The 16,566-nt window shown below is 38.3% G+C and overlaps 1 protein-coding gene across 1 annotated transcript in view; it reads left to right on the top strand.

The window, feature by feature from the left end:
* Positions 1–284: 284 nt before the first annotated feature.
* The window catches only part of PDZRN4 (PDZ domain containing ring finger 4), a 393,965-nt gene continuing 377,683 nt past the window's right edge, over positions 285–16,566 (top strand). The window contains exons 1-3 of the mRNA XM_054696295.1: positions 285–920; positions 3,171–3,257; positions 5,169–5,276. Of these exons, the coding sequence (XP_054552270.1) occupies positions 285–920; positions 3,171–3,257; positions 5,169–5,276 (831 nt within the window). The remainder of the gene's footprint in view (positions 921–3,170; positions 3,258–5,168; positions 5,277–16,566) is intronic.

The following is a 16,566-nucleotide window of genomic DNA, read 5'->3' as shown; positions in this document are numbered from 1 at the left end:
CAGCCAAGGAGGCGGGGGTGGGGGGCGGTGGCTCCCGAGGTGGAGTCTACCAGCGTCAAAACGGCGAAGTCGGGGCCCTAGCCAGAGCCTGCAAAGTTCAAGCCCAACGAACTCTGAGATCACCACCCCGTACCCTTCTCCGCCCCCACTTTGACCGGCCAGGGCTGCAGCGGGAGCGCAGTCCCAGGGCAGCCCCGGGGAGGCTGGGGAACTCGAAGAAAGTGAACTCCGCTCAGCGGGTCCCCTCCCCCCACCCTACCCCCACCCCCAGTCCCACCCCCACCATGGGTTTTGCCCTGGAGCGTTTCGCTGAAGCCGTGGACCCGGATTTCGAGTGCAAGTTGTGCGGCCAGGTGCTGGAGGAGCCCCTGTGCACGCCTTGCGGCCACGTCTTCTGCGCCAGCTGCCTGCTGCCCTGGGCAGCGCGGAGGCGCCGGTGCCCGCTGCAGTGCCAGCTCCTGGCGCCGGGCGAACTGTACCGGGTGCTGCCTCTGCGCAGCCTCATCCAGAAGCTGCGCATCCATTGCGATTACCGCGCGCGCGGCTGCAGCCTCTCCGTCCCGCTGCGCGAGCTGGCCGCGCACGTCGAGCGCTGCGACTTTCGCCCTGGCCCCTGCCTCCAGGGCGGCGTCTCGGGACCCGGCGATTGCCGCCGCGGGGACGTGCCCGCGCGGGAGGGCGGCGGAGCCCCGCCGGGAGACCGCAGGGGCGCGGGCGGGGGGCTGCCGGGCGGCGGCGGCGGGAGCGGGCCGGGGCCTGGCGTCCTCGCCTGGAGGCGGCGCGAGAAGGCGCTGCTGGCGCAGCTCTGGGTGCTGCAGGGCGAGGTGCAGCTCACGGTCCGCAGGTACCAGGAGAAGTTCGCTCAGTACATGGCTCACGTCCGCAACTTCGCCAGGGACCTGGGCGGCGGCCACGGCCGGGTAAGCGCAGAGGGAATGGACGCCGGGGGAGGGTGATCGATCGGGGTGGAAATCGGAGCCGTTCTGTCTGACACTTCAGGATTCCCTGAGGTGACTTCTGTCCTGATCCTGCCACAGGGAGCGTCCGCCGGCCCTAGTCAGGGTGGCACGGCCGTTGAGGCTTTTCCTGCTTCCACTTGCCTTAGAATGGGAAAGAGTTAAACGGACGCATTTCCAACTTTTCCACGGAAAAGTAGGAATTAGGAAACATCACTTTGCCACCCAGATCTTTGCTCCTCATCTTTCACCCTTCTTCCCTCTGTATTTATTATTATTATTATTCTTTCGCTTGTGACTGAAGCAAATCAAGAGGGGTAGGAAGCCTGGACTTCTCCGACCCTGCCGAGCCCGCCCGCCGCTGCCAGCATCCTCAGCCTTGTCAGTCCCACGCCTGGAAATATTTTTAGCTTTCGATGACTTAGTTTCTCTGCCCCACCAGGGTTGGGTGTCTATATCAGCTCAGTGCAGGGACCATTAGGGATGTGGGGGATGAAGACGACCTCAAGAGCTGAGAGATCAAGATGTGGGGTTATTATTTCATACCTGCAGAGTTCTTTTTAAATCACCCTCACCCCTAAATTAAATCCTCCCCTGCCCCTAGATCTTGTTATTTGTGGAGGCGGCGGGGGTGCGGTGGTGGTGTGACTTTCGGAGCCAAGTCTGAGCGCCGCCGTCCATCTAAGGTCAAACTAGCTCTGGGAGCCCCCAGGCAGCGGCTGTTTTTCTTCTTTTTTCGAAGCTGCTTGCTCCAGTGTGGACTGCTTGCTTTCAGACGGAATAAACAAGCCTCTTTGCAGCATCCCATGTGAAGAGACTTGTTTATAAAGCTGTTACTTCTCTTCTGGAGGACTTCGGCTCAGTGTTTGACATTTTTGGTCGCTGCCATGGAGAGCAGGGATTTAGCAGAACTTGCACTCCATTCAAGGAACTGTTTTTATTCCTCGGCACTCCTGGGGAGGAGCAACTGAGGACTATTTCCATTTGCGACGCTTTGCACTGCCTCCAGCTCAGGCATCAAGTTTAGAAGCTTCTGCGCTGGAACCTAGAACAGACAATCCAAGTTGAGCGGCTGAAAACATTCTCCTCTGATAAATGCAAACACAAAGCTTAGCAAAAGACGAAACTATCTACCATTCTTCCTCTATTTTACTTAGGTGCTGGTAAATTTACGAAATGGGAAGATCCAGAAAGCACAGAACTATGCCCTGTAGAACCTGTATAAATCCAGGTTTCAAGACCCTAGGGAAGCAGCGGTTGATGGAAAGGAGAAACACCTAGAATTCTTTGAGGGAGAAGCGCGTGCAACAAGTCAAGCTGTGGTTTTGAGAAGTGAGGAAAATTTGCCCAATGATTTGCAAACTATCAAAAGCCTCTCTATGCTCCTAAGACATGTTTTCCCACTGCCAGTAGGGGCCGCTGTTTGCACCAACTGGAAAGCTCCCGGGCAGATGATGATGGTTATGGTGGTGATGTATATGGAATTCTATAAATCAAAAGTAATTTCCAAATAGAAACTTCCCTTGGATAGTTAATAATATCTATCATCACGAATAAAATGGCTAGTCCGGCGCTATTCTGTCTCATATTTAAGTTGGTCTTTACTAATAAACAGGTTGTACATGTAATTCTTATTTAACTCCTATTTGGCCACCAGGAAAGGCATACACTGTTTTACTTGGCACAAATCCTATCTTTTAAAAAATTCTGCAGAAATTAGGCAAAATAAAATAAGAATAGTATTTTAGAATTTATATTACTGTTACCAACTGGATTCTGCATAACAATGGCAACCCAAACATTACTGGTGAAAGAAATATATAAATAAGTCACTATTTCCTAAATGCCTTAAGACATTCCAAAGTGAAAATTTTACAGAGCAATAATTCTCAGATTCTTTAACTCTTTTGCAATGTTGGGGTAAAATGAAAATACTGCAGGGTTAAACTGGGAATCTGTTTCACACTACAAATGAAAATTAGATGTTGCATTAGAATAAAAGATAACTGCAAGCATAAAAATGTAAACTCATTTAGTCATTTTAGAGAAGTTATTTTTCTCACCTGCACAGGAAGAATTAACCTCCCCAATTGAACCATCTTTAATTTTGAGATTTTTTTCTCTTTTCAAATGTTAATTTATGTGCAGCATAACATAGTGTAGCATTTTTTTTCTTTTATATTTTTATTTAGTTGGTTATCTTTTTTCTTCTAGGGTGGAGAACATAAGCCATTCATCATTGTGTTAGAAAGAGAAAATGACACCTTGGGATTCAATATAATAGGAGGGCGACCAAATCAGGTAACCCATTTTGTTAATGTATGGCTTCCTTCTGGCTTATGCAATGATAGAAGAATGCTTTCATTTGTGGATTTTTTCATTAAGAAAAATAAGTGGTTTAATCTTTAAAATTATGCTTGTGATTAAATACCTGCATCCTTAATGCATATAGATCACTATATAAATAGACCCACTTTTTTTTTTTAAGAAAAATAAAGCAAAAAGAGACTAGAACCCTTTTCTCTTGGCTATTTTTTTTTAAAGAGAGTACACGTCACATTTTATCTACATTTTTAACCCTGTGGGAAATTTCTTAAATAAACTTCTTTCACAATAATGGGTTATGAGGATTTCTATTTCATAATATTAGGCAGTTGTATTACCTGTTTCACCTTCAATTTATTAGTCAATTTGGTCAGTTTTCAGATGCTGACACAGTTCAGGCAGCTCATAATATATGTTGAATGATTGAGGGAATAGTAAAAACAAGCTGAAGTAAGGGATCATTATTTTTACAATTACATAGAGAATAATATTGTATAATATTTTGAATATCATTGACTTCAATGATTCACCTGAGTAATACTTTCTACATTGATGCCAGTTGCTTTCAAAACACATGATATAAACTTATACTAAATACTATAGTTGCAGAGTTCTTTTATATCCTTAAATACCACATCAACTTAATTTTCTACCATAACTAGAAAAAGGTGAAGCTTTTTTTTTAAAGCCATGTTCTTTAGTTTTCCCAATAAACTACCATGAAATTTCTGCATCCTGCCTTACAGATGTTCTCCAAATGTATGTATAGGTCAGGATGGGATGATGTATTTCCCCTTTGTGTTTAGTATGTTGAAAACCTGGCAACTAAGGCTGTTATAGTTCAGTTTCTAGAACAATTGTTATTTATTATAAAAGGTAGAAGTCTTTTCATGGTATCAGTTTTGTTTTCTTTTCTCCTAGGAATTTTTTAATGAATAATAGTTAGGCATTTCACATTTAGATAACTTTGGACATTTTTAAGAGTTCCTTAATTCATGTTAAGAAAGGCTAATTAATGAGAAATGATTTTACTTAAACTGCCATGAAGTAAAATGCCATTTAAAATTCAATGATACCGGGAGGGGAGGGATTGGGGTCAGAATGGGGCATGTGCAGTTGTATGGGGGAATATAAAAATAAAATTTATTATTTAATAAAAATAAATAAATAAATAAATAAAATTCAATGATGGGTTATTATAGGATGTTGACATTTTCCCTACATGTATTGCAATATAATTGGTGTCCTGTAACTAGCTACATATTCTATTTGTGCCCTATTGGCTACATGTTTGAGGTTTAACTAATCATTAGGCAGATTGCAATGGGAACTGTGTAAAGATTAGCCCTGAATGAGTTTTCTTGCAGGTTAGAGTTGATCTTTTGGGATTTTCCACTTGATCAAGCTCCTAGTCTTCCCTGTGAAGAGACACAGTCAGAGCTATAGTATCAAATCTGTCACATGAGGTTAGATTATGTTTTCAAAACATGGAAGCTCTCAAACCAATTACGTAGTGAGGCTGGATATGCTTTTTCTCTTTAACTTTATAACTTTTATTTGCTGCATCTCTTTAGAAGTAAGATGCTGTAGAAGTAATACTCTGGGAACCAGCTGAAGTCATGAGACATACTTTTCCTCAGAGCTTTGAATACTCAAACATGTGAGGTAAATAGATAATCTTGTCAGAGATGACATCATTCCTTAAAGCTTCCATCTTGCTGAATGACTAGTTGGTATTAAGTAAATTAAAATTCAGTGCCAAATCCCCAATTAAGAAAGGATGTTGCATCTATAAGGATTAGTAATGTTACATCCAGCAAATTGTCCTTTATCCACTTCAAATTTTGCTTAGATCGTTCTTTACGCTGATGACTATATTTTTTATAGAATAATCAGGAAAAAAAATCAACAGAAGGAATTTATGTGTCAAAAATTCTGGAAAATGGACCTGCTGACAGAGCCGATGGCCTGGAGATTCATGACAAAATCATTGAGGTAAGACAATGATAAAATACAAATGTGATCAATGAAAGAAATTTATTATATAGACATTTTGTATTTCCAAGCTTGCTGTTTTGCCTCGGTGTGGCATGTGTTAGAATATGTGTGTGTGTGTTGTGTGTGGAACCTGTATCAATTTTTAGATATTGGGGTAAAAGAATAAATCACCTCGACTTTCCAAATATGTTAATAATCTGTCTTAATAAATTGACTCTTCTTCTGAGCTATGAAGAGAGTTGTGTGATTATTAAAGGATTCAATTTTTATAATCTTTCTTTTTAAAAGATGATAAATCTCTGTTGAAAAACATTCTTGATGGGGAAGTATCTTTTAAACTAGTGATTAGCAAGTTGTATGTAGAGTTTGGAATGATTTTTACAAATGATTTTTCTTTGTTGAATATGGCAGACTTATTCATGGTCTTCATTTTTTACAGAGCCCTTTTTTTCTACTAAAAGAACTGGTGGAATGCTTCATTTTCTCTAGTGTACATTGTTGTTGCATTGTTGCATTTCAGGGTGATAAAGTAATACCTATCAGTTAGTGAACTGGGCTGAAATAATAGAATTTTGGGTCACTGTCATTTGCCATCTCAGTGCTTTCAAATTTTATGAACTAGTTGAGATGGTATTTGGTATTACTGGAAATGATTAGGTTACTTTTGTCAATGGAGTTAATCCTAATGTATTTGTAAAGGGAGAACTCAAAATTTGGGGACTTTATTTGACTCCTGTATTCTTTGAGGAAATTCCATTTATTTTAGATTATATGATCATTGGTACTTTCTTCCCATGTGCCTGTATAAACTTTTTGGTTGGAGGCTGTTTTTCTTCACTGAACTTTGAATAAACAAAGTCTTAGATCTTTATTTATCCTTTGTGTATTAACAAGCTGGGTTTGGAATTATTTGATCTAGGATAAGATTAAACAGTAAAGGGCAACCAATAATCTTCTGTTTTTGAAAAAGAATGAAAGAATTGTAATATTTAGTAGGCATTGGGAAAAAGAAAGGAGTTGCCTTTGGTTGAAAACCTGGTTTTATTGGAAGTGGTCTGTTGTATTAAGATTTTCTTCTTTCATATGTGTAGTCGAGAAAGTGCAAAACTACTTTCACTTATACCATCCAGCTTGACTATTTCCTAGTGAAAACATGACATGCTGTGCTACAGTTTATAAAGTTAGAATTTTTCTATTTTTACTCGTGTTTGTGCAATATGATTTAAAGGGCAATGTAAGTTAAACAAAAAGTAGTCCTTATTACTCTTTACCTCATCTCTAAAACATTTTGTTTTTCCAGTTGAATGGAAAATGGGCTCCTACGTCTGATATTATTAGATGGACTGATGAAGCTGAATAAATATATTCAATGAACACAGACATTCACATACATACACATAAGAAACAGTGTGTGTATTTAAAAATTAATTTATTCTAACTATGTAAAAATGTTGTGTAGGCTTCATTAAGTTTACATTAAAAGAGAGGAAGAAGATTTAATCTTTTATATTGTGATATAAAACTTTTGTTAGAAACCCATTGGTTTTGTTAAAGTATAAAGGGAATTTTATAAAAGTGAGGTTAATAAATCAAGTGCATCCAGACATCTATCTCATTGTTACTTATATATGTTAAAATAATCTCATTTAAGTCATATGCTAGAAAGCAAAGGAAATCCAAATTATAACTAGCTATAATACTGTTATTTCACCTAGATATGTATATATTAACAGTCAGTGATCAAAACTTGAAATTTGCCTCAATGATAGAAATTTGTTGATATATCTTTTATGTCAATTGTACAATGATAATGTGTATATTTTTCTTACAGTTCTGTAATGGGTTTATGTGAACATAGTTGCAATTAAGAAATGAGTTAGGTGATGTACATATTTCTGGAATGTTGGCTAAATAACATGAAATTCTTGAAGGTAGATTATTAGAAATAAATCTCTCACTTTCAGCTGACAGTGATCCCATCAGTATTTTAGAATGAATAGATATTTGTGTGACTACATTTAATGTATATTTAAACAAGAAAGCATATTTGTTCTTGTACATATATGTGTGTTATGAAAGATTCCTGTGTGTTAGTAAAAGTTAGAAATATTTGACACTTGTCAATATTTTTAGTTCACCTGCCATTAAGGTACCAATAAATTTTAAATACTTCTCAGTAGAAAAACTGATAAGAGATATATTAGTTAAATGTATATATACATAGAAGGATTTTAAAAAAACCATTTCTTTCCTTTCATTTTTGTGCTCAATGGTTTATTGAACAAATATGATGGATTATTCATTTCAATTTTTGAATTTCAAATGGCCATGCTAATTTAAACTTGGTGCAACAAATAAATTTGTTAGCCATGTTTAATGTACCAATAATTCACATATTATGAAACCTACCCTCATGACCTAACAGCCTCAGTACGATACACAGTATTACTAAATGATTTGTACTCCATGATGTGTGATTGAAATAAAAGACAGAAACTCTAAGAAATCTTTTTTTATTTATAGTCCTGATATGCTGAAAAATATGTTGTCTAGTAAATTACATAAAGCATATATTACAAAAAGATTATGAATTGTTCTTATAAAAATTTCTTAGATCATTCATTTGAATTCCAAAGTGAATCTATGAAGTTTGTTCCCACAGATGGTTAGAGATTTTTACTAATTCTGATCAAAATATTAGATATAATAATTTTTCCAACATTCAACAAAGACCAACAAAACCAAAAGTAGTATTATTTTTTATTATTCTGTATTCCACCAAAGTTAATCAAATTCAAGAATCTTAATTTAAAAAATTACCCTCAGGATAAATCCAAGTCATTTTGTACAAAATACAGGGCAAACTGATCTTTGAAGTTAGTGTCCATGAGCAACCATGTTGATCAATTTCTAGATGTTTATTCTAGAATGTTCTGGATGTTTACATCTGTGGATAAATTTGTTAATATTGTGTGTAGGTTAAGAAAGGAAATCAGTTATGATATTTAAGTGGTAGCATAAGGTGTTAACCTATCACTGGAGACTAAACAGAAGAAGAGGCATGTTAAAGGTTATTCAGATAGACCAAAGATAATTAACTAGAGTGTATACCTGGATAAAAGCACCTTTTACAGGCTATTTTCCACCCTTTCAAGACATGAAGGAACCACAGAAGGTCCTAGACACCATCAGAGACTTGGGCACAGCCCATAACATGGCCGTGTTAGGATATTGGAGGGGCATGTGAGACGGAGTTGAAAATCAAAGCTCTCTGCAGTTGTCAGCTTCTGGTCTTCTGTTATTAATTCTATGATTCTGATGGCAGGCAATACACCATAATCCAGAGTGGGAATGTGAATGAAAGGGTGAATTGTGGATCATGTGGCTCTTGAGCCACACTTTCTTTTCCCTGCCTGTTCCTAGTCTCTTTGTGATCTGCAATACACCTTAGCTCATCTGGACACTGAAGTGTGGGGGTGGTGTGTGTGTGAAGTCTCTGAGAAGTGCGGAGCAGAAAATAGAGTTTTGTTCAGTGTCTATACTGAAATCTTTTCTATTTATTTAGTTTGAAGATGACGTGCAGTATAATAGGTATTTTCATACACTCTGAAACAGTTCTCCCGTTGAACTAGGTCAGTGTATTAGTCCTTGCTGTAAAGTGCTTAGCTTATCAGTAGCAGGAAGGACTTCACAAATGCACCATCTCAGCCAGACCTTCTTAACTATTCCAGACAGACAACTACACTTTGCTTTAGTTGCATGATGTTATACCTCCTGCATGTCCTGTCATTACTCTCTGCACCAATAATGTAAAAATCTTCTGTGGTTGTTATGTTTATTTGCCTTAGGCCTGCACAGTTAGATTAGAGCTGTTAACACAGGAAGTTAAATGCAAATCAAAGATAAACATTTAGGACAGCTATTGAATCATATTGACAGTGTGCTACCTCTCAGGGGCTGGGGGCACAGAGCACCTCAAAAAGCAGCCAGAGCCGCTAATTTGCATATGGAAAAGAAGCATCCACACATTTTGTAGGTCATTAGTAAATCTGGTGGGCTGTTAGTTTTGTTTTTGGCAAATTGCTGATTAATTCAGACATATCACTGAACGCTGATAAAATATCATCCCACATGGTAAAAGTGTATTTTACTATTCAAATAACAGACTGATTATCTGAATTAAGAAAGACCTAAAAATAATCATGTTAGTGCAAGTTAAGAATTGCATTTAATGAGATTAGTAATTATGATTAAATGCTATTTAGATTGTGTGTAGCTTTAACATCATGATATAGCTATCTTTATATAACTGTCTATTTTAGTGTGTCTTGAAATGCAGTGTGATGCAGTGGGAAGAGTATGAATTTTGAAATTAAGGAGACTTGACTAAGAACTTAAGATGATTCCTGTCCGTCTTTAAACTTGTGATCTTGAATAAGTCAGTTGTGCCTCAGTTTCTCTACCATTGTAGTTAATACATATACGAAGGGCCAGGCCCAGGGCAGATCAAGGAACCCACTATTGTGAGCTTGATGTGGTTCATGCAGCTTTGGCAGATAGTTTGTTGTCCAGGCACAGAGACAGGAAGCCATGTTTTTCTTCCCCTTCTTAGATAATCCACATCACCTCCCAAATTCCGTCATACCGATTTGCTTAGACACCAGAGTTGAGGTGATTAGAGGTGGAAAGTTTGGAATTGTGCATTTTCACATAGTCACGTGGACCCTCAGATGCAAGAAAAGCTGTGGGTCAAAGCTGAATCACTGTGTATGCATGATGTCATTCTGTCATTCAACAGGCATTTGCTAATTACCCTTATGTGCCAGGCGGTATGCTCTGTTATGGAAATAAAGATCTATAAGCCTCTCTCTCTGCCCGTGTGGTGTCTGGGTCCTGCATTCCTGTACAAAGGAAGTCAGACTGCAGGAAGATGCTTCTCCCATTGGTCAGAACATAAAAGGACTTAACTGTCTTCATGCAGGAGAATGAAGCTATGGGTTTGTTTTCATTTTCCGGTTCTCCCAGGAGTTGTTCAATTCCTTTTTAGAACTTATGAAATGGGGTTTGTAACATAGTGGGATTTGTGGAAGAAAGTGCCCTGGCTTCCTAGCTTTGCATTTGGCGTTGGTCTGGAATTTGTGCTGGGTGATCTTGTGAAGATTTCTCAAGTTTTCTTATTTTCAGTTTCTCGCCTGTAACTCTAAAGGTAAGAACAGCTAAACTTTCAAATCTTCTATGATGTGATTGTAGTGTTTTCCCACTTTACTGAGTGTCCATTATTAATAAATGCCGTTTTATTTCCACTTACAAAAGACAGTATGGCTAGGACTTCAAACTACTGAGTTTTAGTATGTTAAGCAATGTTTCCTCTCCTTTATAATTGTATATGTACTCAACTTAACTTTGAATGCTAAACTCAGGGAAAGGACACAGAGCCTCCACATGGAACTGCACAGGTTTCCTGGGTAATGCAGGTGGCATTTCCATTACAAATTCATCATTGTATGTATGCAACAAAACTCAACAAATCCTTGAAAGAATCAGCAAGATTTATTTTAAAACAAGACTCATTGGTTTCTGGTAAAGTTTCAAAGCATACCATATCTACTTTACTTTACTTTTTTCCTTCAACATCTTAGCCATCTGGAGTCTTCTTTCTCACATTATTTCTCTGCACTATTTGTTTTTAAGAATGAATGTCTATAAATTCACTTATAACACCGATAATTGAATGATGAAAGCTTACCCCAGGGTATATGAACTGGAAGTAATGCCTTAAGGATTGTCAGCCTTGCACCTTTGCACCTTGACTAACACGGAAACTTCTGACTGAAAGCTCCCTTTACCACTTGCACCTCAAATTCCTGCTACTGTCAGAGGTTATTTTTGTTTTCTTTTCCTTCTTTTTTTTTTTTTTTTTTTAAATCTATTTATTTTTATGCAAGAACCAGGGTAGGCCAGATGTGCAGGAGGGTGAGAGGATTCACCAGAGACAGAGTGGGGAGCAGAGCAGGCAGACTGACGAAATACACTGCTGAGGGAAGAAGCGGGTGAGACAGGAGAGATCTGCTTCGCCATGTGGGATTCTTGCCTGCCAGGATCAAACCTGCTCTGCAGAGGCTGCGGACAGCTTCACAGTGCAGCGCTCAACTGTCTGCACCACCAGGGAGGCCCTTTTTCTCCTTTGTTTATAGTTCCTCATTAGTCAATAGGAAACAATAAAAATTTATTAAGGAAATAATGGAACTGGGGCCTCCCTGGTGGCCTAGGGGTTAAGTCTCAGGGCTATCACTGCCATGGCTTGAGTTCAATTCCCAGCCAGGGAGCTGACCCACACAGGGTGCAGCAGACCTCTCCTGTCTCACCCCCTGCTCCCCTCAGCAATGTATTTCAGTGGATCCGCCCCCACTGCTCCCCACTCTGTCTCTGGTGAATCCTGTCACCCCCCGCACCTCTGGCCTATACCCCAGCACTTCTTTGCCAAAAAAAATAGGAAATTCAAAAGCTTTACTTTGTTTCCTTCCATTTTTTTTTTTTTTTTAATCTTCTACTGCAGTCATGTGAAGCTTCTCTTTCTTATCTTTAGGCCTCTCTGCTTTTATCCATTTTTTCCTTTCTATCTGAGGTTCTCACCCTGCCCCACATCTGTTCTTTAGGTGGACATTTCTGAGCGATCTTCAAAAATCCTCCACTCCCTGAAGCCCTTCACAATCCACCAAGTGAAATGACTCTTTTATCTCTCTGGCCAATGGGTTTCAGTGCCTCCCCCTCTCCTATGCCATGCCGTGCATTTACTCTTTGCCCCCATAAATGAAAGGTTTAATGCTTTACTGGACTTAATATTTTCAACGTGCTTCCTCTCAACTTTGTAAACTATAAGCAGGGTGCTAACTTTATTTGAATGATAAAATAAATAAGTGGATGAACTTTGAGCTCAAGATTTTAGTTTAGATCCAAGAGGTTGTCAGGTGCTATAAGGGCAGACCTCAAGGCTCTCCCTGCCACATACTATTCCTTCTCATTCCATCCAGAAGTTGAAAGACTTATTGTTTTTTACATTTCAAGATCTGTAAGATCTGGTTACAATGGATTGAAGCATTTCTCTATACTGTTTTTTTTTTTTCACTGTAAATTAAAAAATCCAAAGTCCACAATGCAATCTGAGTATGTAAATGCTTAAGTTGGGTTTGAAAACATGTGTGTTTGCCTTCATCCTAATGTAGAATTTTCATTGTTGAATTCTAACAACTTTGGTAAAACTGACTGAATTCACATGTTTGCCTGCAAAGCACATTTGCAGAAAATCGCAGTGGACAGAACATGGATTTGAACAAAAACATGGTTAACCACAGAGGAAGTGAAAAGATGAAAGATGTTTTCAGAGTTTCCAAGCTTTGTAAATTGTTTGGTGAAAAGACAAAGCTAGAGGCTTCCTAGAGCACTGAGGAGTGGCTGGGAGGCTCTTTGAAGTTCTCTTGATGGGACCCTGGTGGAATAATTAACAGAAGCCCCAGCTGGGAGGAGCCCCAGCTCTAAGCTTAGAGATAAGCTTGGTGCTTGCAACTTGTTAAGGCAACTAGAGAAGGTTGTGCTTTTGTAGAATGCATGCTATTGTAGTCCTAGCAGAGTCTAGTGTATAGACATCAACACAAAGTTCTCCGTTCTTTTTTTAAAGATTGTACTTTGCAGTGCAGTGAGAAAGTGTCACACAAGGAGAAAAGAGCAACTAACATGAGTTGGATGGATTTGATGCTTGACCTTAATCCTATGAATTATTATGGCCACATCACAGTTCAATGTTATGGACAGTACCTTTAGTCAGCTTCCCTCCTCTTTTCTTAGTCAGTTAACAGAAGTGATTTATTGTCATTTTCAAATAAAATTTTCCACAAAGAATAGCCATTATTCATCTTATGGTTTCAAATATTTTAAACAATTCTGCATTTCTACAAAACATTTAGGAATAAATCTTCAACTCATAAAATTAGATGAACCATTGAATATGGTGCTCCCTTCATAGGGAAATGGTTATTTTTCATAACACAGAACAAAATTTAGCATCAAATAGCTGGAAAAATATATCAGGTTAGATTAAACATTTTAAGGTATTTATGTGAAATTAGGTAATTTGGTATTTTGCTCATATAATCTATAGTATTGACATTAAAGGAACAAAAATTTACTTTTATGAAGTCATATTTAGAAAAGTTAGTTAGTAAAAGTGTTAGTCATATAAAAGATAACCATTTCTCTACTCTCTTTTTATGAGTTTGTGTTACTATTTTAGATTCCACCTATGAGTAATGGCATACAAGCGATACCATGTAGTAATTGTCTTTGCCTTATTTCATTTCATATGATTTCATTATAATGCCATGTTGTCATAGGATTTCCTACTTTTTATGGCTGAATAATATTCCAGTGGGATGTATACATGTATGTGCACATGCACATGTACATGTATCTTTATCTAACCATCTGTTGATAGATACATACATCGTTTCTGTATCTTTCTTATTATGAACAATGCTGTAGTGAATGCAGTGGTGCAGATATGTTTTTCATATCCTATTTTCATTTCCATACTATTTCCATAGAGACTGTACCCATTTACATTCCCACTGACAGTACACAAAGGTTGCCTTTTTTCCACATCCTGACACCTCTTGCTGTCTCTTTCCTTGTTGATGAGAGCCTCTAAACTGGTATAAGGTGAAATCTCATTTGGGGTTTTAATTTGCATTTTCCTGATGATAGTGATGTTAAGCAGCTTTTCATTTACTTGTTGATATGGATGTCTTTAGAAAAATGTCCCATTTAGTTCCTCTGCCTGTTTGCTTTTTTTTTTGGCAGGGTTGGGTGGGAGGATGGTGATGTTACTATTCTTTTGGTAAACCCCATTTCAGATTAAGTGATTGATGAATATTTTTTCCCATTGCAAATGTTGCCATTTCTTTTTTTTTGGTGGTTTGATTTGTTAAGGTTATGCAGAAACTTTTTATTTCAAAGTGGCCCCACCTGTTTATGTTACCTTTTGTTGCCTTTCATTGTTGTCAAATAATAAAACATCATTGCCAAGACCCATGGCAAGAAGCTTACTCTTTTTTTTTTCCTAGAATTTTATGGCTTCAGGTGTTACATTCAAGTCTTTAATTCATTTTGATGATTTTTGGGTTTGATGTAAGATAGGGATCCAGTTTCATTCATGTGACTGTCTAGTTTCCCCAACATCATTAATCGAAGAGATTTTATTTCCCATTCATTAATTGAAGAGATTTTATTTCCCATTGTATATTCCTGACTCCTTTGTTGTGAATTAATTGGGCACATATGCCTGGGTTCATTTCTACATTCTTTATTCTGTTCTGTTCACTTAGGTGTTTTTTTTTTTTTTTTAATCAATACTATATGTCGGACTATTATAGCTTTGTAATATTTAAAATCAGGACATGTAATATCTTCAAATTTGTTTTATTTTTTTAATATTTCTTTGTCTATTCACAGATTATTTTAGGAATTATTTTCTATTTTGGTGAAAAATGTCTTTGGAGTTTGGAAGGGATTGCATTGAATCTGTGGATTGTTGTTGGTAGTATGGATACTTTAACAATGTTAATTCCTGCAAGGCTTAAGCATGGAATGTATTTCCAATTACTTGAGTTCTCAAATTTTTTCATCAATGTCTTATATTTTCAGTGAGCATATCTTTGACTTCTTTGGTTAAATTTATTTCTAGATGTTATTTTTGATGCGAATGTAAATGGGATTCTTTCTTTTTTTTTTAAACATTTATTTATTTATTTATACAAGCACTGGGAACAGTCGGAAGCTTGGGAGGGTGAGAGAATTCATCAGTCAGAGCGGGGAATAGAACAGGCACACTGACGAAATACACTGCTGAGGGGAGCAGCGGGCGTGGCAGGAGAGGTCTGTCGTGCCATGTGGGACCCTCGCCGGCCGGCTGGGGATAGAACCGGTGCTGCAGAGGCTGTGGGCAGCTTTACAGCCCAGCGCTCAACCACTGCACCACCAGGGGATGCCTGGAATTATTTCTTAATTTCAGTTTTTGATAGTTTGTTGTTTGAATATAAAACTGAGTTTTTGTATTTGATTTTGGGGTGGGAAAATAAAGAGAAGTTGATAAAAGGGTACAAATTTTCATCTTTAATATGTATTTAACAATGTGTAATGACTGTAGTGGATAACACATATGAGATCAATGAAAATTGCTAAGAGAAAATGTAACTTTTTTTTTCAAGATTTTATTTATTTTTGCATAGAAGGACTGGGTGTAGGCTAGAGGTGGGAGGGTGAGAGGATTCACCAGAGACAGAGTGGGAGCAGAACATGTAGATGAACTGAAATATACTGCTAAGGGGAGCAGCAGGTGAGACAGGAGAGGTCTGCTGTACCCTATATGGGTCATCTCCCTGGCCAGGGATTGGACTCAGGCCATAGCAATGATAGCGCTGTGACTTTACCGCTAGGCCACCAGGGGGGCCCAAGAGAATGTAACTTACATTTTTTCACCATATTAAGGAAAAAAATATGTATGTGATATGATATTAATTATCCAGATGGTGGAAGTTCTTAAGTTTTTTCACAGTGTATATCTATGCATGTATGTCAAACCACTACAAAGTGCACTTTAAATATCTTACAATTTAATTTATGATGATGCTTTAGTAAAGTGAAAATAAAAGATAATCCATTGGAATCCAGTGGAATTTACTATACCCTCAATTATATACAGTGTTGTAAACTAATGCTACTGCAATTAAAAAAAAAGCATTATGGGAAAATAAGAAATTTACTGCAAATATGATAATTTACTAAATAAATAAGTATGCATTGGAGTGAAAATAGGCTCTTTTGCTAGAAATAAAAAAATGCTTTTTAGCAATTGTATATACCTCAAAAGCTTTTACTCAAGACAAGGAGACAGATACACATTAAAAACAAACCAACCAAATAAAAACCACATAGTGAATGAGTGGCACAGAGGAATTACCATGACATTTCTGTTTGATAATGACCAAACAGGACATTTAATAATATAGGAGGCCTCCCTGGTGACCTAGGGGTAAGTGTCAGTGCTATCACCTCTATGTCCTGAGTTGTTTCCCCTGCAAGGGAACTGACCCACATGGCATAGACCTCTCTTCTCTCGCCCGGTGCTCCCCTCAGCAGTGTATTTCAGTAGATCTGCCTGTTGTGCTCCCCACTCTGTCTCTGGTGGGTCCTCTGACCCCCTATACCTCTGGCCTCAGTTCTTCAAACACAAAAA

The sequence above is a fragment of the Talpa occidentalis genome, unplaced genomic scaffold (assembly GCF_014898055.3).
Source record: "Talpa occidentalis isolate TD23 unplaced genomic scaffold, MPIMG_talOcc4v2.1 talOcc4.16, whole genome shotgun sequence".
Lineage (NCBI taxonomy): Eukaryota > Metazoa > Chordata > Mammalia > Eulipotyphla > Talpidae > Talpa > Talpa occidentalis.
Note: the sequence above shows the minus strand (reverse complement) of the source record. Positions and strands in the feature narration are given on the sequence as shown.